The 26,290-nt window shown below is 42.8% G+C and overlaps 1 protein-coding gene and 1 pseudogene across 2 annotated transcripts; both read right to left on the bottom strand.

The window, feature by feature from the left end:
• Window positions 1-6,523: 6,523 nt before the first annotated feature.
• LOC100304409 (LOC103652691-like pseudogene) lies at window positions 6,524-7,712 on the bottom strand (annotated as a pseudogene). The gene is made up of 2 exons (NR_159410.1): window positions 7,107-7,712; window positions 6,524-6,727 (listed from the first exon to the last, which is right to left on the bottom strand). The product of NR_159410.1 is annotated as a protein-like pseudogene (transcript).
• Window positions 7,408-13,176, bottom strand: LOC113465274 (uncharacterized). The gene is made up of 5 exons (NM_001366749.1): window positions 13,073-13,176; window positions 12,905-12,987; window positions 11,849-12,101; window positions 11,271-11,713; window positions 7,408-9,185 (listed from the first exon to the last, which is right to left on the bottom strand). The coding sequence occupies exons 3-5, from the start codon at window positions 12,062-12,064 to the stop codon at window positions 7,652-7,654; spliced, it is 2,193 nt and encodes a 730-aa protein (NP_001353678.1). The 5' UTR covers window positions 12,065-12,101; window positions 12,905-12,987; window positions 13,073-13,176; the 3' UTR covers window positions 7,408-7,651.
• Window positions 13,177-26,290: the final 13,114 nt, after the last annotated feature.

Here is a 26,290-nt window from a genome sequence, read left to right as displayed (position 1 = left end):
AATCGATAATAAAAAAAAAATCTCTACGACGTATACTCTATAATCGAACCGATTATGAACGAAGATAATGAAAGTTGCTCTTGTGGCTATAATACTGTTAGGTCTTGGGAGGTGGATATATCGATCGCCACATGAACAAGCAGGAGTTGTGTTCCTCCTCTCGTGTGGCTAGCTAGCTAGCTAGATAATAAGCAATAGCAGTGTGCATGTCAGCATGTGGGGACTAAAGTGCAAGACGACCTGTAGTAGTGCCTAAGTGGGGGTGAGCAAGACACCGAGAGATGTAACGTTGGGATAATTGGATCTTGGATGGCTGGGGCGGGGGTTAATAACTTGTTTGTTTGAGATTATAATCTGCTCAGATTATATAATCTAACTTATTTTGAACCAAAATTTTCTTCGTGACGGTGAAAATGTTTTGGACACGAAACAAGGAAAAAAAATAATAAAATTTGGAGCATTATTAGCTGAAAGACACATCTGTATATATATGTGGGTATATATTATGTGGCATATGAGATATGCAAGTGTATGCGGGTATTATTATATATGTGACATTAATTAGAGCATCACAGTATATATCTACCATATTGATTGTGGAATAATAATCTATACATATAAAGTAGAAATATTCGCGCATCTACTACACTTTGAGACTTGTTCCTGTGCTCCTATACGTGCCAAGTACAAAATGTTAAGGAGAAGGACAACATGCATGAGATTCTTGCCAAAAAGCGCTTCCACCTACTACTATACCGTACGTCGTCTCAGTCAGATTTGCTCGCTAGCTGGAGTGGAGGAGGAGGAGGAGGAGGAGGGACGATTAGCTTTAGCTAGCTAGGGTTCGTCGTCGTCCAGGGCCTCGGGGGCACTGCTAGTGCTAGCTAGCTGTATTTGCTAGCTTTGCATGCATGGTCGTAGGAGTACATGCTAACACATGCATGCAATGGCAGTAAAAAAAAAAGACAGGAGGAGGCGGTGAAATGAAACAGTGGCTGGCTGGCTGCTTGACCCACTCAGGGTTTGGTCCATGCACGCACGCAGCAGACGACGCAGGCAGGGGGAATCCTACTTGCTGCCAAAGCCAAGCGCTGGGAGACAAAGCCCAGTCCAGGGAGGACAGCACTACACTGTGCAAAAGGAGAGAGAGAGAGAGAGAGAGAGAGAGAGAGAGAGAGAGAGAGACTGAGAGAGAGAGAGAGAGAGGTTGCATGCAATGCAAGCGTCCACACAAAAAGCTCAAAGGCGCGGGGCGTTGTTGTTCTTGCTTGCTTCTTGGTAGGTGTGTGTGTTTGTACTGCACCCTCAATTTAATCCCGTGGCCATGGCGTACATGATGTTGTTGTTGTTGTTGTTGTTGTGTTGGAGTATGTAGATGCATGCTGCGGCGGCATCACGCAGATCGGCAGATGCGTACAAGCACAAAGATCTCGCAGCCCGGCCGGCCCCACCGTCGTATGGGCCGGGTCACTCGATCAGGCACGCATGCAGTGCATGCGCAGGGGTAGGGGCAGAGGCAGCAGGGAGGACGAAGGAAATTAAAAAGGCCGGCGACAGTGCAGCGTGCCTGTCATGCATGTCGCCGGCCGGCGCTGGCTACCACCCTGCTAGTAGCTAGTGCTCCGGCGGTCCGGCCTCTCTCTCCGGTCCTAGCTATAGGGCTTTCTTTCCCGCATCTGCGCGCGCGCGGCAGGGCAGGTTGGTAGGTATACGTTTGTCCGCGCCTGCTTGCACGCGTATCATATCATCATGCGTGTGTGTGTTCTAGGGTTTGCATGTGTGGCCATGCTGCATGTGTGTGGGCATCCGTGGGTTATTGGTTACGTGGGATGGGATCATGCACGCATGCATGCATGTTGGCGGCCGGGGCTCATCCAGCTCCCCTCCACACCCTGGCGGCCTGGCGGGGAGGGTCGCGCGCGGGAGCTATATATATGCGCGCGCGTGCAACTCCTTGTCAAACACAAACCACACGCTATCTAATGCATCCTTCCTTCCTAGCTAGCTAGTCTCCGTTTTCCTTCGTCTCTCCCTGCCTCGCCGTACGTCTAGCTAGTTCTAGCTCTTCAGATGATCTTGTTGGTGTGCTGCTTTGCCCGTTCGTGGCCGTACATGCATGACATATATATATTGCAAGCCGAAGCAATGGCCGCGGCGGCGGTGGCGGCAGGCGAGGAAGAGGTGAAAGAAAGCTAGCTAGGGAATATGCCTGGCTCCCTGTATGCCACTCGCACGGCTACCACACCCCCGGTGGCCGCTGCGGCTGGCGTGCGAGGTGCCAAGCATGGCCCCCTCATACATCTCTCTCATTTCTCATTGTTTCAGACTCAAGCTAACTACATACTCGCCATTTTTCTTACATTTCATTCGTCACATGCAGAACCATATTGATTTCTGTACTCCTTTCCATCAGATTATAGTTGTAGAGATACTTGAGTCCCTGTCGATCAGTCAGGCTTTTTCGTTCAGTCGGATCTCCGCATAGTCGGATCTCCTACACGGGGAGCGCCATGGCCGGCCGCGGCGGGACTGCTGCTTCCTTTGGACGGAGCAGCAGCGCCGTGTCGATGATTCACTACTGAAAGACCAAGCAATGACGACGCAATGCGTACCTTACCGGCCTTTACTTCCATTCCACCACTGCACCCACTGTAGCCAAAACTCTACCGTCATTGGTGGTGTTCAGTAAGAGAGGCCAGCGATGATTTTTTTTTTAAAAAAAAGGTTCTTCCACCTCCATCCTAGCTTGTGTTGATTTGCACGATTTGTACTAACAGTAACAGGTTGGTTTGCACCTGATATGTTTCCTAATTAGACACATTTAAACACCACTAATAATACACTGTCTAGCTAGCGTTTGCATGTTTCATTCACCGCAAGTCTCTCATAATTTCTCCAACTTTTCAATCCCAGCTCTAGCAATGTAAGTGTTGGATTCCTAGGTCTATTAAACAGTGAGGAACGCAAGCAGAGAGTATTCATGATCTTCCTTGGTCATCAAAACTTCATGACAGGCAGGAACCCCGGCCGTTCTATATATATATGCCCTACTTTGGATACTTATTGCCTGTTGCAATATTATGAGTCGATCTGCATTCATTTCATAAGGATTAGATGCTTAGAAACTTAATCATGCTTCACTAATATTGAGTTTGTGATCCAAATTCTGAAGAAGGCGGACAAGTTGGCGAGCGAAAAACGGATACCTGTCACCGACGCCTTGTGGGGGTGCGGGATGCTCCGCCCCCGCGGTACGGATCGTTCCCTACCCACCTTAGGGTTTCGCCTCTATAAATACACTTGTAATACACATTAGATGTCACCTTATTGTAAATCTCCTGCGATCTATAACCACTCAAAAAATAGTGATATTGTTGCTGGTCGGCGCCCGTGATTTTTCCCTTTCACTTTGGAGGGGTTTTCCACGTTAAATCTCTGTCTTCTCTGTGTTTCATCTACTTTGTGTTATTGATTCATAACAACTAAATGTGGAGCTACCCGTCTAAAGATGATAAGTATGGCCATTACTTAATCACCGAGGTTTTTGACACATTAATATATGCTTAGTAATCTTAGAAGTTGAGTGTGAGAAGTGAGCTCACTCTCTCACACATGTAGGAGCTACATCGGGTTCAATAATTACTTCGAACCTATAAAGGTAACTTGGTCCACTTTGGTTAAACATGACTAATCAAAGATCTAACTCTGATTTGAGGTAATAAGAGTTGATTAATTAATTGTAGTTCTCTTACTCAAGCGAGAGGTAAGGTCACTATGAATGTGGGATCTCAAGAAAGTGACATATATAGCTTGTGTAGTAGTTAAGGACTACGCATGTGATATTAAGTTTGATTGACCACCCATATAGACCCACATTCTGGGGATAATATCGACAAGCCAAGTAGTTAGTGGTGATATGCTTTCTTGCAGATTTGGCACGAGGAATGACACGGGTAGATGAGATGTCATTCCATCGATACCCATTAGACTTTGTTTAGCTACTCTAGCATTGACCTCAATCCACATGTATTGAGGTGGATTATGGTGTAAATTAGTTAAGTTACACCCTAATCCACCTCAATACATGTAGATTGAGATCAATACTAGAGTACCCAAACTAGGCCTTAGATGACATAAGGGGATGACAAGCTAGTCATTACTTTGGTATCTTTCAAACTGTTTGTGAGCATATACAATTGGCCACACTAGTACGTAAAATGTTGAAATATTGAGGCAATCCTTATATCCAGGTGCGGGTATGAAGGTTCATCTTTTGTGTCCATATGGGTAAAGTTGTACACCTCTATAGACATCTTTTCGAAAACCTAATGCCTTCGAATAGAATATTTGGTTGCTCCTTCTTTAGAACGACCAATGTAGTGTATGAATGAAGATATTGATGAGATGATTCCAAATGATGACTATTCCCATCGGCTCTGGTAGGGGTGGGGATGGTACCCTATCCCCCATACTCGCTCCACGTGTGAAAGTAGCACAATGCACTGATTTGGTTAGCGTCTTGGCTTGTGGAGTTATCAAAAAAAGTTTAAAACCATGACCTTTAGTATGAATTAGTTATTTGTGATTCTAAGTTAATTATATCTTTAGTTCTGTTGAATGGAAGTGTTATGTAATTTAATTTGTCTATGTGGATTAGTATGTGTATGCATAATATGATGATACGTTGGATGTCAAGTGGAGATGGGGACCCCGAGGAGAAAATTTCCCCACGCGGGGACATGGAGGGGAAAAATTACTCGTTGCAATTGGCACGGACAGGGACAAGAACTTTTTCTCTTTAGGTTGTTCAGTTATTCTCAACTTAGGCTTTGTTAGGTTACATGAGATAAATTCCCACCATGGATTTAATCCGGGTATGGATAGAGTGAATCCATATCTTACACCCAATCCCATGGTGGGATTAAATCCATCAATTAATCCATGTGTCTCTCAAAGCTAGTTATTCTTTTGATCCATGGATTCTAATGTAAACTTGTGCAATATCTTCATGATTTGTTCCATGCCTAATGAGCTATGGATAGAATCTGTCTTCCATAGTTTAAAAAAATTCTCAAACCCTTGGGTTATATTCCATAATGGGTTTAACCGAATAAAAAATTTTAAGTAGTCTTGGATTATTTTGGGGAATAGATTGTGACATAGATTTAATTTTAATCCATGCTAATCTAGAGTTGGATTAGTGTAAACGAACAAAGTCTTATATGGATTGGAGGGATTAAAAATAACTAGGAAGGATTTTGATTTGCTTGATATTTAATCCAATCCACTCCAATATATATGGATTTGGTGCAAAACGAACGGACCCTGCTGGGAGAGATAGGGAGCATCTCCGAGTTTCTCGTTACCGTCCCTGCCTATTTATTGAAGAGGCAATGGGGCAGTGAAGGAACCCAACAAAATGCTCTGAGCCCCTGGCTTATGTCTTCTATATAACATACTTCTTCTGTTTTAAAATAGTTGTTGATGTGATATTGATTTCAGTCAAACTTTCAAATATTAGAAACATCTATATCTCCAGATACGTTTATTATAAAAATAAATTTAAGTATTTAATGACACTAATTATGTATTATAATTAATATTTTTTATTTATATTTAGCAAAGCCAAACCACAAAACCACTTCCCAATACCACTCCAGGGGGTTCTTTGTCCAGTTTCATAAACTTTGGTATGTGTGCAATATATGTTTTTCATAGTTCACGGGCTTATATAAACGTCGGGGATTATATAGATGCTGCTCAAGTGTCGCAAGAAGAGTTTTACTTGTAATGCCACTGTTATAACACAAATTAATCAAAACCACCATGGTCCTCACCATCGATCTGATCTACAATACAAGACTACAACCAGGATTTTGTGGCAAGAAATATCCAGCCTAAAAGTGCCAAAGGAAAGTTAATAAATAAAGGTACAGGTTGTTCAATCAACGATATTAGCAAGTACAGAATGTGGAGTCAGCAGAGAACTCGAGATAATAGATTAACAGTAGCAAGCTAGACGCAGTCAAATTCATCAGATCATGCATGTGCAACAGTTAGGTAAATCCACTCTTAACCTTGATTTTTTTTTGTAAGACTAAAAAAACTTCCTCCAGTAACTCTATACAAACAACGTGTTTGGTTTGAGGAACGAGGCCAACAATCATTTTCTCACTTTCACTTTCTTGTTTGGTTTGGAAAATGAAATGAGTGATTCATTTCTTATACACTAATAATTAGTAATAATATGATAAATGAGTTCATTACACTAAATTTTTAGAATATACTAATTTAGAATATACTCATGATGCATCAACTTATATAGAATGAATTAATTCTTCAAAACAAACACCACCTAACTCCCAATCTATTCACGCTTAGAAAAATGGAGAAATTCACATGCAAAGGATACATGGACTACTGGGCCAAACACGGAAACACCTCTTGCCCCTGTTTGGTTGGAGCACTGGAGCTGTTCCACGGTGTTCCTGGAACGATATCTTTTTCTTCTTCTTTTTTTTTTGCACAGGTAATCAACGTTTCTAGCACAGAGAGACATGATCCGGAGTTGTGTCAATTCTGATTCTAATTGGCTGACGCTTCAATCGCAGCAAGAGAATTTCCATCGCGTCATCTTCAAACCCCAAAAGCGGAAAGGTTCCTTGGATTCGTCTGTGCTGTGAATTGTGATCACACGCCATCTCTTATCAACTCACTGCATTGCTTCCTGTACGAAACACCCTTTGAGATTGTCAGATGTGCATATAGCTTTAAGACTCATACTGACCAGCCTCGCTCAACGTAAAGCACGTACTATGCCAAAAAAATGAGAATGTATGTCAAAAAGAAAATGACTGCAGCTTAACCTTTTTATTAATAACAGATCACACATCGGTGTACTTTTTAGTCAGTAACCATACTTTGTTAACCCAAAATGGATGGTGATCACTGATCAGAAACGTTAAAAACTGCACATGTATTGTTTCTTAAGAATTAAAAGTTAGAAAAAGTAAAACATGTACTACCGCCGATCTCGAATATTTGTTCATTTTTGAATTAAAAGGCGACAAATAAAAAAGAGTACTACAATATGGGTAAGCATGTACCTTTATCTGATGCTCACAAGTCCCAACTCGAAGTTCACCAGAGTTTCAGGTTTACTATCAGCCCATCCAGATTTTCCTTTTGCCTCTTCAACTTCGAGCCTTTTTTCTTATTATTTCCAGTGCAGGTCTATTGCGATGTATGCTGACTGATTTCCTGATGGCAACTTCATTTTCTTGGCTGCATCCCCGATTACTAAATCTAAGAGTAACTGTGGAGATGCAGGAGAGGTTATTGATGCCAAGATCAAAACCAAGTTTTTGAATCAAGTAATTCTCAACAGATGGAACCTCAAGGTCAAGTATTTCGAGCTTTGGCATCGATCCAGCTTCAAATATGAGACACATCCACTCCCAAGGGCCACATTCGAAGCGGAAGGAGTTCAAACTTTGAAACCCTTTTCTGATCCTAAGCCAATCCTCGGGTCTAGGATCTTCCCAGGGTGTAGTTTTGGTGCAGATTTCCATGTGGAAGGCAAGAGAGCGAAGAGCCGGTATATCTCCAAGTACATCAAGGTCATCTTGTGTCATTTTTGTAATGCGGAAGCTTAGTTCTTGGAGATTGACAAGTGATCCCACCCAGGTTGGAACTTTGGAAATTGTTCGTTGTTGTTCATGTCGAAGTGGAGTCTTCGAAGTGCAGAAGGAGCAGGATGCCAGGTATGAAGAGGGAAGCTCTGTTCGTCCATGATGTGAACAGTGAGAGACCGAAGGTTATGTGTGGCCAGTATGTGAAGTGAATGTATCAAAATACCCGCATAAGAAACTTTATCAACTCGTGTTCCGTAATGATCCCAACTTATCTCCAACTCTCTAAGTTTACTTAGCTGAGCCAGCTTTTTCAGGAAGTTCATATGGTACATACACGTATTGACATGTGTCAGCTCTTCCAAATTTTGCATTTTACCAATTTCATATGGTAATCTGGTGTCAAGATCAATGAACAGCCTAGCCAATTGCCGAAGTTGAATAATAGCCGGAGGTAACTCACTCACCCCAGTGTTTCTTATATCCAATGTATCCAAGTACTGGAGTTTTACCACTTGCTTTGGGAGCTCTGTGATTTCTGTTTCTCTAAGGTTCAAGTATTTCAGGTGGATTAGCCTCTCTATATTTTCCAGGTGGTGGTTTTCTAATCCCTTACAACCTTCTAGGTCAAGCACGCGAAGAGCCTTCATGTTTGAAAGAGATGGCAGTTGCTTCCCATGCCCAAAGATAGTCACTGATCTGACATGAGATAGCGATGTTGACTCTTCTAGCACCAAAGCTGGTGGTTCTCCGTCACCACATTGGATAGATAATCTTCGTATCTTGTTCTGTGGACTTGATGTAAGTTCTCGAGAGTCTAACAAAGTAACAAAGTTCTCCTCTACAGACTTTGTTATGATTAAATCAAGAATCATGTCATGAACTCGACAAGTCACCACACTCCCACTGTCATGATCGATAAACCATGGTTGGACCAGTCTTCTATTGATAAGCTCATTAAAGTAACTTTCACCTATATCATGTGCATTTTTCCCATATTCTTCTTGAACAAATCCTTCATTAATCCATCTAACTATCAAACTCTTTCTATTTATGATGTAATCTTCTGGGAAGATACTTATATAAAGAAGACAAGTTTTCAGATAATGTGGTAGATCAAAATAACTGATAGATAGAATCTTTCTCATGACCTCTATGTCTGGATTATTCTCGAGTGTAGACCCAATAGAATTTGCCACTCTGTTCCACTGATCCAATGTCAGATCTTTACTAGCTAGCAAGCTTGATACAGTAATGATAGCCAATGGTAGGCCACCACACTTCCTTAGAATTTTGATGGAGGCTTCTTTTAGGTGAGAAGGACATCTTTCTTCAGAACCAAAAATTCTCTTAAAAAATAATCTTTCTGAGGCAGCAACGCTAAGGGGTTGCATTTCATAAATATGATCACCAGAGGACAAGCAACATGCCTTAGCCACATCAATTTTGCGCGTTGTTATGATTATTCGACTCCCACGGTTATTCTGATGGAAAGCACATGTAATAAAGCTCCATGCTGAGACATCCCATAAATCATCAATTACTACAAAATACCTATTGAATAAAATAGTAAGCCATAAGTTAGCAAAACTAAGATATTTTCAAGGCACAAACAGAAGTGGGTAGCCTAAAACAAAACATGGCATATTAGGGTCCTATTTGAATAAGCTAAAATAAGCTGTTAGCTACTAAAAAAGCTCTACCTGATCCAAAAGGATCAGCTTATAGTAACACATTATGAACTCTTCAACCACCTAGCTTATAAAAAAGTTATTAGTTGACTCTCTCCAGCTATTTGCAGCTTACAAAAAAATTAGATGCATGACTCAAACAAAGCCTATGATTTATGAAACTTGAAGGCAGCTAAGCAAGATGCTCTACTCAAGTGCCAATAGGAAAGTCATTTACCTTAAAATCAGTTATCTAGATGACTACCAAAGAGACACTAGATATTTTCTTCCAAGATGACAACATTTATTTGTCTTCTGAACCTTGGATTTGTTTATGGTTCAAATGATTTTTTAGATAAATCATAAATCCCTTGTCTTTCAATATGCAGCTGAATGGTTGATATGTCAAAGCCACCCAAACAATTGATCGGGTGGCTCTCTATGGTTTTGGATGACCTGTGTCAACATATTTCCATAGCTGGCTACTTCCAAAATCCGCCTGTGGTAATCGAATTGCTAACATAGATGGATCATACTCCCTCCATTAGAAATTACAAGATGTTTGGCTTTATTGATACATAGTTTTTGTTATGTACTCAGTTAGTTATATACTATGTCTAGGTGTACATTATAAAAACAATGTATCTAGAAAAGCCAAAACGTCTTATAACTTAGAACAGAGGGAGTATAAGAAAAACTTACTGGTAATCATCTTATAGACCCAAACATTGATTCATTCTAGTTGTCCCCCACACGCGAGCCTTCTCATGCATTCATATCCATAAAATCCCTCCCTCTAGAAATGGAGGTTGTCTCTAGATGTTGTTAGTAACACCAGCCCCCCCCCCCCCCCCCCACCCCAAAAAAAAACATTTTTAGGGGTTGTCCAATTTGGTGGGGGCCTCTGAGTGTGTCTCTATGGCAGTTTTAGATTGAGGTGCCTCTAAAACGTGTTTCTATTTCCATGCCCAAAGGTCACAAGTGCATTGGGATATTAGCAAGCTAGGACTGTTTGGGAAAGGGTCCAGGCCACGGGCACGACTTCTTGCCCCTATGGAGTTGGGCCATGTCATGCATGTTGAGCGCTAGTGTGCTACTAATAAAGTGCAGCCTGATGACGTGGTTGTCAATAGGGGGTGGTTCCTCATAGGATGGGCACGATTGACTATTGGCGTCTAGTGGGCAGCCAAAACCCTACTTGCCACTACCATCACTTCCCTTTCACATCACCCCCGTCTACAGGTTCCTCGACTAAACAACCTTCCACAGCTGGCCTAGCATTCCTTTTGCCTCATATATGTGTTAAGTTGCATGCACCGACCAGTTCGACCCAAGTGCTTAAACTATTAAAAAAAGGTGGGCAATGCACTTATACACTTCAACACCTCCGCTCACGTGCAGCCAGAGAGGTGCAAACGTGGAAATGAAAGGGGCGGATGACTTAAGTTGCCTCTACGAGGGTTCGAACTCGAGACCCCTATCTTTGATACCATGTTAAGTTGCATGCACCGTCCAAGTGATCCAATTCAACCCAAGCTATTAGAAAGAGGTAGTCAATGACCCTTTCGGTGTGAGCCCAACCATGTCGCTGCCATTCCTCTAGCTTCCCTTGTTCCTCCACTTTGGACTTTTCTACATTCTCCTTGCCCTTATCCAGGACAAGACTTTACATTCATAGAGTAGCATGATATGATATGTTGCAAAACTGTTTTTGGTGGATCATTAGGTCAACCATAGTTGCACATATAGATAGAATTAGGGGCAGATTTAGGATCCAATCACATCTCGGGCCGGTCTATTTGATCTATTGGGCTTCCAATTTATTTTGGTCTAAACACTAGATTGGTTTTTAAAGTGATCCAATTCACCTCTCCTCTATAGGCTACGTGAGTCGTGACTCATATAGTTCCTTTTAGCAAAACAACATTTGGAGGAAACTTTTCACATATAATGATGATTGATTATTTACCTCTTTTTTGTGAGATGTCCTTTGAGTTTGTTGATGAGACGCATCTCATCATCTGTTGTGTCAATGGCAGCTCCCACATCTTTAAGTAAGTCCATCAAAACTTTCTTGATGTTGGGGCCTCTTGACACTGACACAAAAGCTGTGCAATCAAATTTGTCCTTGAATTTATTGTATACCTGCATTGCAAGGGTAGTTTTGCCTAAACCTCCGAAGCCCACTATGGCCATTATGTTTAGTTCTTGATCGTGTTTCCCATTTCCTGTAAGCCACTGTATGATTTGTTCCACTGGGCTATCAATGCCCTCAAGCTTGTTTGTGTCAACATAGAGCGCCTTGAGACGATGGTCGATTTCCATCATTTCAGGCCTGAAGGTTGAATCGTCCAGCTTGTATCTATAACGGCGATCGCTCTCCTCCACAACACGGGTTCTGAGTTCTTGGATCTGTTTGCCAATATCATGTTGAAACCATAACTTCTTTATCCTACCTATAGTCTTCCGAATAAGGCTTCTGTTGGGCCTATCATTAACCATAAAGTTATCAATGCAATCCTCGATATCATAGGCGAGCTCTCGTACCTTATTCCTCCACTCCTTTACTTGCACGTCGAGATCTTCTATGTCTGCCAGCTTGAAGAGGAGCAAGTTCATGCTAGCAAGCTCATTTCTTAAGAAGGTAATGTTGTGCTTCACATCTTTCAGTAGCATGTATTCCTTCTCCAGTAGAGTGGCAAGCTTGCGCAGCAGGGAATTCATCACCCCACAAGCAGCACTCACCATGATTGTCTCCATCATTATTTCCCTTCCGACACTTAAAATCTCTCAGTGTGTCCTGCGAATGAAGAAGATAGATGTGGGTTCTTTATACAAACATCTTGTAAGAAATTTAGTGACAGGGCCAGCATCCAGACCAATTAACAAGTCTGTCAGCGCCCCTCAGCAATAGCAACAACAATCAACACCGTAGCCAAGAGCACAAAACCAGAGAACTACATCACGATATGTATTTACAAGGTTCAGCCATCATGACCTACACCCCCAATACATGACTGGCAGACCTCCTAACCCCTACCTCCAAATCGGAGTTTGTGCTTTATGCAAGCACTTTGTTGCCTTAAGAGTTAAGAAGAGTTACAATCGGATGTCTCAAATTTCATTGTAGTCCCTAGTTAAAAAATGACCGATTTTAGTAAACGATTCTGTACACTTTTTTTGGCATAAACTCAACAAGTCTTGGTCTTTGCCATTTGAACATATCACCTACAAAATTTCTAATCTCTGAATCACCTAAAAAATTGATAAGCAGAAGTTTCACTCGTCATATATAATGGTATTATCCAGAGCACTTTTCCCGCAAGAGAGAGAGAGAGAGAGAGAGAGAGAGAGAGAGAGAGAGAGGAAGATCAAGATATCGCACATCAGACATGTCTTGCTTTAATTTGTATGACAACAAACATGGAGATCTTTGCTTGCCACGGTTAGAGAGATTGCTAAATGGCGTAGGCTTCATATTTTTAGTTGGCACTCAAGTTTGTTTGGAACTTTTTTCCTTTTTATGCTTGTATATTCCCTCGTCACAAAAAAAAAAACCTAAACTGCATCTATAAACTTCACTTGAAGAGTAACTGAAGTTACCTGCGAGCATCTGTTGGAACTGCTTAAGGGCAGATTTTGACTTGTACCCCTTCATCAATCCCTTCCAGTCCTCTTCAACCCCCCTTCAAAATCAAGAAATACCTTAGAGGTTAGGATGCATTCCCGGATCTGGACGGGGTCAAGCCGTTGTCAAGGGATGAACCGAACTTGTGGAGGATCGGTGGAGGCGTCAAGCTGTGAGACGGCACACAGCCCCCAAGCGAGAACGAGCAACAACCAGCTGCTCAAGAGAAGGACGCCGTGTGGTCAGGTACTACTGCTACTTAAGTCACGCCGGTCCAATTGGAGAAGAAGTACCCAACTGATGAGAATCCAAGGTTGTAGTATTGACTTCTTATGTTACGCGTTAGTTCCGAGAAACTTCGGAGCTACCACCAATGCCATGATTTTTTTTATACTTCAAAGAAACGCGTAAAGTAGACTACCACCACTACGGCACTACCAGAAAGTCAGTCTCCGAGAGCTAGTCTCCGAAGCTGCCTCACATCTCTCCAAAACCAGATTACTAGAAAGATAAATTTAAATATCAGATCCACTGAAGAAACTGTTTAACTACAAGAAAGTTCCAGATGCACGCAAGGACTTCTCAATAAGAATACCATAGTTTACCTCTGTGATGGGCCGCACATGATAATATCAGAGGGGAAATGGGAAAAAGACCCCACCGCTTCCTTCTTCTTCCTCCCCTTTCTACTTTCTACTGAGGAGAGCACATCGGATCGTGCAGCGTCTACGCAGCATGGGGTGCGCATGTCCGGCGTCGGGGCGGGAGCTCGCGAGCGCTGGGTGGTGTAGGTCGCCGACTCGTCGGCATCGGTGCCAGACTGCCAGCCCATGCGCGGCCGAATCTCGCGAGCACTGGGTGGCGGAGCTCGCCGGCATTTGTCAATATGCGGCCGGATCTCGCGAACAAGTCAGGAAGGCGGCGGCACCGAAATGGTTCTCGTACAAGAGACAATTAAAAATATTATAAAATGAAGTTTATATAAATATAGTTTATTAATAAATATATAAGTAAATACGTTTGTAATCGATAAAACAGACGACGAATTTGTACAGTAGAAAGAAGCGTCTGTTCCTACTTGAGTTATGAGCCAGAGTCGTCTCTTTACGGAGAGACGGCTCCATGTTTTTTTTGCAAATAGCTTATTTAAACATCTCAAGAGTCTCTATATTAATCAATATTGTACATGTCCTTAGGAGCTCGGCGGGACACGATCATCTAACTTACACTCTTCAAGGGACTCTTCATTAGCTTTCTATTTAACTCTCTATTTACCTTTTTATAAAGATTACATTTATAGCATCTCACTCTAAGAGACTATCTATCCACTCTGGCTAGTTAGAGCATCTCCAAGAGACTCTTTATTTTTTACTCTCTATTTGACTCTTTATTTGTCTTTCTATAAATATTAAACTCTATATATAACATATTATTCCAACAGACTCTCTAACATACAAGTTAGCTTGGCTAGCGAGAGTTGCTAGCCAAATTTGGCTAGTGAGAGAGTCAATTTAGAGAGCCGGATAGCTTGTCAAGTTAAATGACTAATCTGTTGGAAATCAATTTTGATATTAATTAGCTAAAATTTAGCTTGACAAGCTATTTAACTAGCCTCTTGGAGATGCTCTTAGAGTGACTAGCCAAGTTTAGGTAGCGAGTGAGTAAATTTAAAGAGTCGAATAGCTTGAGTCAGATATCTAATCTATTAAAAAGTTAGTCAAAATTTAGCTTGACGAGTCATTTGGCTAGCCTTTTAAAGAGTATATTTTTGGGTCTTATTTTCCTATTTATCTCAATCCACATATGTAGGATATTTAAAGTAAATTAAGAATATAAATTAGTTTCAATTTCACCCAAATTTTAGAAAGTAGCTCAATATTCCACGTGGTGCTATCCGGTAGGTGGATTGGAGTGAAATTAATCCTTTCTAGCAAAAGGGTTAACTGTATTGTGTCCCAACCGTGAAATTCGTTCCTTTTAGGTTTAATTACCTAATAACAATATTATATTATGATACTATAAATATTGTAGTATTTTTTTAAGTACTTTAAACAGTAATGTATACAAGTTAAATAGCTTAGACCGGGTCTAACAAAGAACTTAAAACCTGACTTAAACTCAAAATATGTCGTAAGTAGACACGGTTTGCGATCCATATCATCTCCAACAGGCCACCTAAAGTCAGACTTTATTCTGGGCTTCTACTTATGCGTGACCCAGATATGGGGACCTTACGAGCATAAATCAGTCACACAGAACCAACGCACGGTAACTTGGAACAAAAAGAGATGGAGCGAATGACAGAAGCGGCGGCAAGGGTGGAGGGAAGTTTCACGACGCCTTGACTAGAACCCATTTCAGGTCACCTGTTGGAGATTTAGATTTTTTTTTTCTTATCCACTTTAAGAGCATGTGGGTACCTATACACCATTTTAGATCTCTATATAGATTTTTTTTCTTATCCACTTTAAGAGCATGTGGGTACCTATACACCATTTTAGATCTCTATATTTTAGGTCCACTGTTGGAGTCGGCCTTAGCTGAGCTAATTGGGAGAATAGTTTGATAGAACCTTAATTGTGGGTCGACACCACATGTCCATGCCTCCCATTCTCCCAAGCCCATGTGTCGTGCCGTCAAAAGGGTCCGAACCCCGAGGCCTCGTGCATGCATTTCTTCTTATTAAGTCGTTGCGGCTTCGAGGCCAATCAATGTATCCACGTCGTTCCAAATATCACCGCCGTTCATTTAAAAAATCAAAGTTGTCCATGTGTCCTGTGTCACTCTAGCCTCCACTCTCGTTCTAAAGCACAGTGCCCGTTCTAAAGCACAGTGATGCTTCTGTGTGTGACCGCACATCCAAGAGCCAAGGGTGCAATAAAAAAATAAAAAATCTCGGCCACATCTGTAACACCGCCTTCGATTAAAAAAGGTGAAAGAACTCTCCACACTATTCCTTGCCGGTGTTAGCAGACCAAATACTGGAAGAGACGACGCTATCGAGGGCGACCAACGTGGAAGCTGCTTTCGCTGGCTCTACCTCCTCCGACCATCCCTTTCTCTTCATTTTCCCCTTTCCATAGCTCACTGCGTCTTCCGTACTCGACGTCGACAGCGATGGCGTAGCTGCTCCCGTCGGCATTTGTCTCCTCTGAGCGTACCGTTCTAGGGTCCGTGACTTACTTCAGCTTTCGTGCTTGGTTCATTCATCTTTTTCTAATTTTCTTTGCTTTGCAAAACCCTAATTTTTTACTTTGCAAAACCCTAATGTTAGTACAACTAAAAAGGTTCCAAACCCTAATTTTACAACAGCTAAAACAGATGTTACACAATGTTCCAAAACCCTTTCTGATGTTCTAGCTTTGCTTATGTGGTGGTTTGTAGTTAGGAGTAAAGGCGTATATCTGCTGGAATTGGATCATTGAGTTACCAGAATCACATAGGTAAACATTGTGTTATTTCTTACTGCACATGTAAATGTTTGTTAGTACATCTGAAAAAAATGTTCAAAGACTCTATTGTTACAACATTTGAAAAAATGTTACGCAGTGTTCCAAAACCCTTTGTGACGTTCTAGCTTTGCTTCCTTGGTGGTTTGTAGTTAAGAGTCAAGGCGTACATTTGCTGGAATTGGATCTTTGAGTGACCAGAATCATATAGGTAAACATTGTGTTATTTCTTACTGCACATGTAAATGTTTCATCCTTTCTTCTTTTATGCTGCTATTATCTTTTTATTTTATCTCATATTTTATTTTGTACGTGGTGTGCGTGTGTTCATCTAATATTATGTTACAACTCTCGAAAGATACTTATCTTTGCTTTTACAATTTTACACATTATATTATATAGGGGGGCATTACTCACATTTACTTTATAATTATGAGCATTATGTTACATGTGTGTCTAATAGGATGTATTGTTTCTCTAAAATAAGAGGTGGATCAGTACGCGCTAATACAAATCATGTTTAGTGGTCCAATGTTATTTTTCGAAGCTTCTGCAGGATATGTTACTTGGGGATGTATTCATAGAATATATTTAAGTTCATTTTATAGCATTGTCTTCGCTAATACAAATCATGTTTAGTGCTCTGATATGTCCTTCATAATTCTAATAAGGATTATGTTATGTATGGCCTTAATAGGACATGAGCAACGGGTCTAATATTAAGGCTATGACTAGCCAAGGTGAAAGGCGATCAGTAGTGCATGACACCTCCAATCATGCCCGCGCGGCCGCGCCTATGATTTAGTGCCCATAACCGATCATGGTCATAGACAGAGAATAATGCACGAGACTTCTACATCCACAATGTCATTGACAATGCCTACCTCTAACCTTGGAGTACCAATACATACTATGCCGTCTCATAGAAATACGAGCTTAGCATGACAATATCGTAAGCGAGTTCTAAATCAACACCGGTTGATTCTTAGAGGTAATAGCTGCTTACCTGCTTCAACAATAAACCATATTGGCTTATGAAAGGGAATTAGGCTTACACCTAGTCCCTAATTAATTTTGGTGGTTGAATTGACCAACACAAATAATTGGACTAACTAGTTTGCCCAAGTGCATAGATTATACAGGTGTAAAAGGTTCACACTCAGCCAATAAAAAGACCAAGTTTTGGATTCAACAAAGGAGCAAAGGGGCAACCGAAGGCAACCCTGGTCTGGCGCACCGGACTGTCCGGTGTGCCACCGGACATGTCCGGTGCACCAGGGGGACTCAGACTCAAACTCGCCACCTTCGGGAATTCCCAGAGGCGACTCGGCTATAATTCACCGGACTGTCCGGTGTACACCGGACAGTGTCTGGTGCGCCAAGGGAGGTCGGCCTCAGGAACTCGCCAGCTTCGGGAAAAGCCAACGGCTCGTCCACTAAAATTCACCGGACTGTCCGGTGTGCACCGGACTGTCCGGTGCGACTAAGGTGCAACGGCTACCTCCGCGCCAACGGCTCTCTGCCGCGCATTTAATGCGCGCTCTGCGCGCGCAGATGGCAGGCGTGCCCATACTGGCACACCGGACAAGGAACAGTAGGTGTCCGGTGTGCACCGGACACCCAGGCGGGCCCACAAGTCAGAAGCTCCAACGGTCAGAATCCAACCGCAGTGATGACGTGGCAGGGGGCACCGGACTGTCCGGTGTGCACCGGACTATCCGGTACGCCATCGAACAGACAGCCCAGCCAACGGTCAAGTTTGGTGGTTGGGGCTATAAATACCCCAACCACCCCACCATTCATTGCATCCAAGTTTTCCACTTCCCAACTACTACAAGAGCTCTAGCATTCAATTCTAGACACACCAAAGAGATCAAATCCTCTCCAAATTTCCACACGACACAATAGTGACTAGAGAGAGTGATTTGCTTGTGTTCTTTTGAGCTCTTGCGCTTGGATTGCTTTCTTCTTTCTTGATCCTTTCTTTGCAATCAAACTCACTTGTAATTGAGGCAAGAGACACCAATCTTGTGGTGGTCCTTGTGGGAACTTTGTGTTCCAAGTGATTGAGAAGAGAAAGCTCACTCGGTCCGTGGGATCGTTTGAGAGAGGGAAGGGTTGAAAGAGACCCGGCCTTTGTGGCCTCCTCAACGGGGAGTAGGTTTGCAAGAACCGAACCTCGGTAAAACAAATCTCCGTGTCTCACTTGCTTATTCGCTTGGGATTTGTTTTGCGCCCTCTCTCGCGGACCCGTTTCTTTATTACTAACGCTAACCCGGCTTGTAGTTGTGTTTATATTTGTAAATTTCAGTTTCGCCCTATTCACCCCCCCCTCTAGGCGACTATCAATTGGTATCAAAGCCCGGTGCTTCATTAGAGCCTAACCGCTCGAAGTGATGTCGGGAGATCACGCCAAAAAGGAGATGGAGACCGGCGAAAAGCCCACTACAAGCCACGGGAGCACTTCATCGGAAGAGTCCCGCACCAAGAGGAAGGAGAAGAAGAAGGACTCCTCCAAACGGAAGGAGAAAAAGTCTTCCTCTTCTCACCACAAAGAGAAGAAGGAGAAATCTTCTTCCCACAAGCCGCATCGGAAAGGCGACAAGCACAAGAGGATGAGGAAAGTGGTCTACTACGAGACCGACACTTCATCAACATCGACCTCCGACTCCGATGCACCCTCCGTCACTTCTAAGCGCCAAGAGCGCAAGAAGTATAGTAAGATCCCCCTACACTACCCTCGCATTTCCAAACATACACCTTTACTTTCCGTCCCATTAGGCAAACCACCAACTTTTGATGGTGAAGATTACGCTAGGTGGAGCGATTTAATGCGATTTCATCTAACCTCGCTCCACAAGAGTATATGGGATGTTGTTGAGTTTGGTGCACAGGTACCGTCGGTAGGGGATGAGGACTATGATGAGGATGAGGTGGCCCAAATCGAGCACTTCAACTCTCAAGCAACAACAATACTCCTCGCCTCTCTAAGTAGAGAGGAGTATAACAAAGTACAAGGGTTGAAGAGTGCTAAGGAGATTTGGGATGTGCTCAAAACCGCGCACGAGGGAGACGAGCTCACCAAGATCACCAAGCGGGAAACGATCGAGGGAGAGCTCGGTCGGTTCCGGCTTCGCAAAGGGGAGGAGCCACAACACATGTACAACCGGCTCAAGACCTTGGTGAATCAAGTGCGCAACCTCGGGAGCGTAAAGTGGGATGACCACGAGATGGTTAAGGTTTCTAAGATCTCTTATTTTCCTTAACCCTACTCAAGTTCAATTAATCCGTGGTAATCCTAGATATACTAAAATGACCCCCGAGGAAGTTATCGGGAATTTTGTGAGTTTTGAGTGCATGATCGAAGGCTCGAGGAAGATCAACGAGCTTGATGATGCCACCACATCCGAAGCTCAACCCGTTGCATTCAAAGCAACGGAGGAGAGGAAGGAGGAGGCTACACCAAGTCGACAACCAATAGACGCCTCCAAGCTCGACAATGAGGAAATGGCACTCGTCATCAAGAGCTTCCGCCAAATCCTCAAGCAAAGGAGAGGGAAAGACTACAAGTCCCGCTCCAAGAAGGTTTGCTACAAGTGTGGTAAGCCCGGTCACTTTATAGCTAAATGTCCATTGTCAAGTGACAGTGACTGGGATAACGACAAGAAGGGCAAGAGGAGAGAAAAGAAGAAGTACTACAAAAAGAAGGGCGGCGATGCCCATGTTTGTCGGGAATGGGATTCCGACGAAAGCTCAAGCGACTCCTCCGACGACGAGGACGCCGCCAACATCGCCGTCACCAAGGGACTCCTCTTCCCCAACGTCGGCCACAAGTGCCTCATGGCAAAGGACGACAAACGGAAAAAGGTTAAATCTAACTCCTCCACTAAATATGAATCTTCTAGTGATGATAATGCTAGTGATGAGGAGGATAAATTGCGTTCCCTTTTTGCTAACCTTAACATAGCTCAAAAGGAAAAATTAAATGAATTAGTTAGTGCTATTCTTGAAAAGGATGACCTTTTGGATTCCCAAGAGGATTGTCTAATTAAAGAAAACAAGAAACATGTTAAGGTTAAAAATGCTTATGCTCTAGAAATTGAGAAATGTGAAAAATTATCTAGTGAGCTAAGCACTTGCCGTGAGATGATTGACAACCTTAGACATGAAAATGCTAGTTTAAATGCTAAGGTTGTTTCACATGTTTGTAATGCTTCAATTCCCAATCCTAGAGATAATAATAATGATTTGCTTGCTAGGATTGAAGAATTAAACATTTCTCTTGCTAGCCTTAGATTAGAGAATGAAAATTTGATTGCTAAGGCTAAAGATTTTGATGTTTGCAAAATTACAATTGCCGATCTTAGAGATAAAAATGATATTCTTCATGCTAAGATTGTTGAACTTAATTCTTGCAAACCCTCTACATCTATTATTGAGCATGTATCTATTTGTACTAGATGTAGAGATGTTGATATTAATGCTATTCATGATCATATGGCTTTAATTAAACAACAAAATGATCATATAGCAAAACTAGATGCTAAAATTGCCGAGCACAACTTGGAAAATGAAAAATTTAAATTTGCTCGTAGCATGCTTTATAATGGGAGACGCCCGGGCATTAAGGATGGCATTGGCTTCCAAAGGGGAGACAATGTCAAAATTAGTGCCCCTCCTAAGAGATTGTCCAACTTTGTTAAGGGCAAGGCTCCCATGCCTCAGGATAACGAGGGTTACATTTTATACCCTGCCGGTTATCCCGAGAGCAAAATTAGGAGAATTCATTCTAGGAAGTCTCACTCTGGCCCTAATCATGCTTTCATGTATAAGGGTGAGACATCTAGCTCTAGGCAACCAACCCATGCTAAATTGCCTAGAAAGAAAACTCCTAGTGCATCAAATGATCATAACATTTCATTTAAAACTTTTGATGCATCTTATGTGTTGACTAACAAATCCGGCAAAGTAGTTGCCAAATATGTTGGGGGCAAGCACAAGGGCTCCAAGACTTGTGTTTGGGTACCCAAAGTTCTTGTGTCTAATGCCAAAGGACCCAAAACCATTTGGGTACCTAAAATCAAGAACTAAACTTGTTTTGTAGGTTTATGCATCCGGGGGCTCAAGTTGGATACTCGACAGCGGGTGCACAAACCACATGACAGGGGAGAAGAAGATGTTCTCCTCATATGAGAAAAACCAAGATCCCCAAAGAGCGATCACATTCGGGGATGGAAATCAAGGTTTGGTCAAAGGTTTGGGTAAAATTGCTATATCTCCTGACCATTCCATTTCCAATGTTTTTCTTGTTGATTCTTTAGATTACAACTTGCTTTCTGTATCTCAATTATGTCAAATGGGCTACAACTGTCTATTCACTGATATAGGTGTCACTGTCTTTAGAAGAAGTGATGATTCAATAGCATTTAAGGGAGTATTAGAGGGTCAGCTATACTTGGTAGATTTTGATAGAGCTGAACTCGACACTTGCTTAATTGCTAAGACTAACATGGGTTGGCTCTGGCACCGCCGACTAGCCCATGTTGGGATGAAGAATCTTCACAAGCTTCTAAAAGGAGAACACATTTTAGGATTAACAAATGTTCATTTTGAGAAAGACAGGATTTGTAGCGCATGCCAAGCAGGGAAGCAAGTTGGCACTCATCATCCACACAAGAACATAATGACGACCGACAGGCCACTGGAGCTCCTACACATGGATCTATTCGGCCCGATCGCTTACATAAGCATCGGCGGGAGTAAGTACTGTCTAGTTATTGTGGATGATTATTCTCGCTTCACTTGGGTATTCTTTCTACAGGAAAAATCTCAAACCCAAGAGACCTTAAAGGGATTCTTGAGACGGGCTCAAAATGAGTTCGGCTTAAGGATCAAGAAAATAAGAAGCGACAACGGAACGGAGTTCAAGAACTCTCAAATAGAAGGCTTCCTTGAGGAGGAGGGCATCAAGCATGAGTTCTCTTCTCCCTACACACCTCAACAAAATGGTGTAGTGGAGAGAAAGAATAGAACTCTATTGGACATGGCAAGGACCATGCTTGATGAATACAAAACTTCAGATCGGTTTTGGGCCGAGGCAGTCAACACCGCCTGCTACGCCATCAACCGATTATATCTTCACCGAATCCTCAAGAAGACATCCTATGAACTCCTAACCGGTAAAAAGCCAAATGTTTCATATTTTAGAGTTTTTGGTAGCAAATGCTTTATTCTTGTTAAGAGAGGTAGAAAATCTAAGTTTGCACCTAAAACTGTAGAAGGCTTTTTACTAGGATATGACTCAAACACAAGGGCATATAGAGTCTTTAACAAGTCCTCAGGACTTGTTGAAGTTTCTTGTGACGTTGTGTTTGATGAGACTAACGGCTCTCAAGTAGAGCAAGTTGATCTTGATGAAACAGGTGAAGAACAGGCTCCATGCATAGCACTAAGGAACATGTCCATTGGGGATGTGTGTCCTAAGGAATCCGAAGAGCCTCCACATGCACAAGATCAACCATCCTCCTCCACGCTAGCATCTCCACCAACTCAAAATGAGAATGAAGCTCAAGTTGATGAAGTAGAAGATCAAGCAAATGAGCCACCTCAAGATGACGGCAATGATCAAGGGGGAGATGCAAATGATCAAGACAAAGAGGATAAAGAGCAAAGACTGCCACACCCAAGAGTCCACCAAGCAATCCAAAGAGATCACCCCGTCGACACCATCCTCGGCGACATTCATAAGGGGGTAACTACTAGATCTCGGGTTGCTCATTTTTGTGAACATTACTCTTTTGTTTCCTCTATTGAGCCACACAGGGTAGAGGAAGCTCTCCAAGATTCGGATTGGGTGGTGGCAATGCAAGAGGAGCTCAACAACTTCACTAGAAATGAGGTATGGCATTTAGTTCCACGTCCTAACCAAAATGTTGTAGGAACCAAGTGGGTCTTCCGCAACAAGCAAGATGAGCATGGTGTGGTGACAAGGAACAAAGCTCGACTTGTGGCCAAGGGATACTCCCAAGTCGAAGGTTTGGATTTTGGAGAAACCTATGCACCCGTAGCTAGGCTTGAGTCAATTCGCATATTATTAGCCTATGCTACTTACCATGGCTTTAAGCTTTATCAAATGGACGTGAAAAGTGCCTTCCTCAATGGACCAATCAAGGAAGAGGTCTATGTTGAGCAACCTCCCGGCTTTGAAGACAGTAAGTATCCTAATCATGTCTATAAGCTCTCTAAGGCGCTTTATGGGCTCAAGCAAGCCCCAAGAGCATGGTATGAATGCCTTAGAGATTTTCTTATTGCAAATGGATTCAAAGTCGGTAAAGCCGATCCTACACTCTTTACTAAAACTCTTGAAAATGACTTGTTTGTATGCCAAATTTATGTTGATGATATTATATTTGGGTCTACTAACGAGTCTACATGTGAAGAGTTTAGTAGGATTATGACACAGAAATTCGAGATGTCTATGATGGGGGAGTTGAAGTATTTCTTAGGATTCCAAGTAAAACAACTCCAAGAGGGCACCTTCATTAGCCAAACGAAGTACACGCAAGACATCCTAAGCAAGTTTGGAATGAAGGATGCCAAGCCCATCAAGACACCCATGGGAACTAATGGGCATCTCGACCTCGACACGGGAGGTAAGTCCGTGGATCAAAAGGTATACCGGTCGATGATAGGTTCTTTACTCTACTTATGTGCATCTCGACCGGATATTATGCTTTCTGTATGCATGTGTGCAAGATTTCAAGCCGACCCTAAGGAAGCTCACCTTACGGCCGTGAAACGAATCTTGAGATATTTGGCTTATACTCCTAAGTTTGGGCTTTGGTATCCTAGGGGATCCACATTTGATTTGATTGGTTATTCGGATGCCGATTGGGCAGGGTGCAAAATCAATAGGAAGAGCACATCAGGGACTTGCCAGTTCTTGGGAAGATCCTTGGTGTCTTGGGCTTCAAAGAAGCAAAATTCGGTCGCTCTTTCCACCGCCGAGGCTGAGTACATTGCCGCAGGCCATTGTTGCGCGCAATTGCTTTGGATGAGGCAAACCCTGCGGGACTACGGTTACAAATTGACCAAAGTTCCCCTGCTATGTGATAATGAGAGTGCAATCAAAATGGCCGACAATCCCGTCGAGCATAGCCGCACTAAACACATAGCCATCCGGTATCATTTTCTTAGGGATCACCAACAAAAGGGGGATATCGAGATTTCTTATATTAACACTAAAGATCAATTAGCCGATATCTTTACCAAGCCTCTTGATGAACAATCTTTTAACAAACTTAGGCATGAGCTCAATATTCTTGATTCGCGCAATTTCTTTTGTTAGATTGCACACATAGCTCATTTATATATCTTTGATCGTATCCTCTTCCTATGCTATGACTAATGTGTTTTCAAGTCTATTTCAAACCAAGTCATAGGTATATTGAAAGGGAATTGGAGTCTTCGGCGAAGACAAAAAGGCTTCCACTCCGTAACTCAACCTTCGCCGTCGCTACATACCACTCTCCATCCTTGGGGGAGACAGCAAAAGGACTTCGTCTTTGGTATAATCCTAACTCATTTGTTTATGACCAAAGGGGAAGAAACTACTTCGCGGGCTCTAATGATTCCGTTTTTGGCGATTCATGCCAAAAAGGGGGAGAAAGGAGCCCCAAAGCAAAAGGACCGTACCACCACCGATTTCAAAAACTTAGTGTTGAATATTTATCAATTGATTTTCCTATTGTGTTCAAAAAGGGGAGAAAGTAGTATTTCAAAATGATATATCAAAACCCTCTTGAACACTAAGAGGAGGATCTCCTTTAGGGGGAGTTTTGTTTAGTCAAAGGAAAAGCATTTGAAACAGGGGGAGAAAATTTCAAAATTTGAAAATGCTTTGCAAAATCCTATTCATTTACCTTTGACCATTTGCAAAAGAACTTTGAAAAGGATTTACAAAAGAGTTTGCAAAAACAAAACATGTGGTGCAAGCGTGGTCCAAAATGTTAAATAAGAAAGAAACAATCCATGCATATCTTGTAAGTATTAATATTGGCTCAATTCCAAGCAACCTTTATACTTACATTATGCAAACTAGTTCAATTATGCACTTCTATATTTGCTTTGGTTTGTGTTGGCATCAATCACCAAAAAGGGGGAGATTGAAAGGGAATTAGGCTTACACCTAGTCCCTAATTAATTTTGGTGGTTGAATTGACCAACACAAATAATTGGACTAACTAGTTTGCCCAAGTGCATAGATTATACAGGTGTAAAAGGTTCACACTCAGCCAATAAAAAGACCAAGTTTTGGATTCAACAAAGGAGCAAAGGGGCAACCGAAGGCAACCCTGGTCTGGCGCACCGGACTGTCCGGTGTGCCACCGGACATGTCCGGTGCACCAGGGGGACTCAGACTCAAACTCGCCACCTTCGGGAATTCCCAGAGGCGACTCGGCTATAATTCACCGGACTGTCCGGTGTACACCGGACAGTGTCCGGTGCGCCAAGGGAGGTCGGCCTCAGGAACTCGCCAGCTTCGGGAAAAGCCAACGGCTCGTCCACTAAAATTCACCGGACTGTCCGGTGTGCACCGGACTGTCCGGTGCGACTAAGGTGCAACGGCTACCTCCGCGCCAACGGCTCTCTGCCGCGCATTTAATGCGCGCTCTGCGCGCGCAGATGGCAGGCGTGCCCATACTGGCACACCGGACAAGGAACAGTAGGTGTCCGGTGTGCACCGGACACCCAGGCGGGCCCACAAGTCAGAAGCTCCAACGGTCAGAATCCAACCGCAGTGATGACGTGGCAGGGGGCACCGGACTGTCCGGTGTGCACCGGACTGTCCGGTGCGCCATCGAACAGACAGCCCAGCCAACGGTCAAGTTTGGTGGTTGGGGCTATAAATAC

Source organism: Zea mays, chromosome 7 (genome assembly GCF_902167145.1).
Source record: "Zea mays cultivar B73 chromosome 7, Zm-B73-REFERENCE-NAM-5.0, whole genome shotgun sequence".
Lineage (NCBI taxonomy): Eukaryota > Viridiplantae > Streptophyta > Magnoliopsida > Poales > Poaceae > Zea > Zea mays.
The sequence above is the reverse complement of the archived record's forward strand: the minus strand, read 5'-3'. Positions and strand labels throughout refer to the sequence as shown.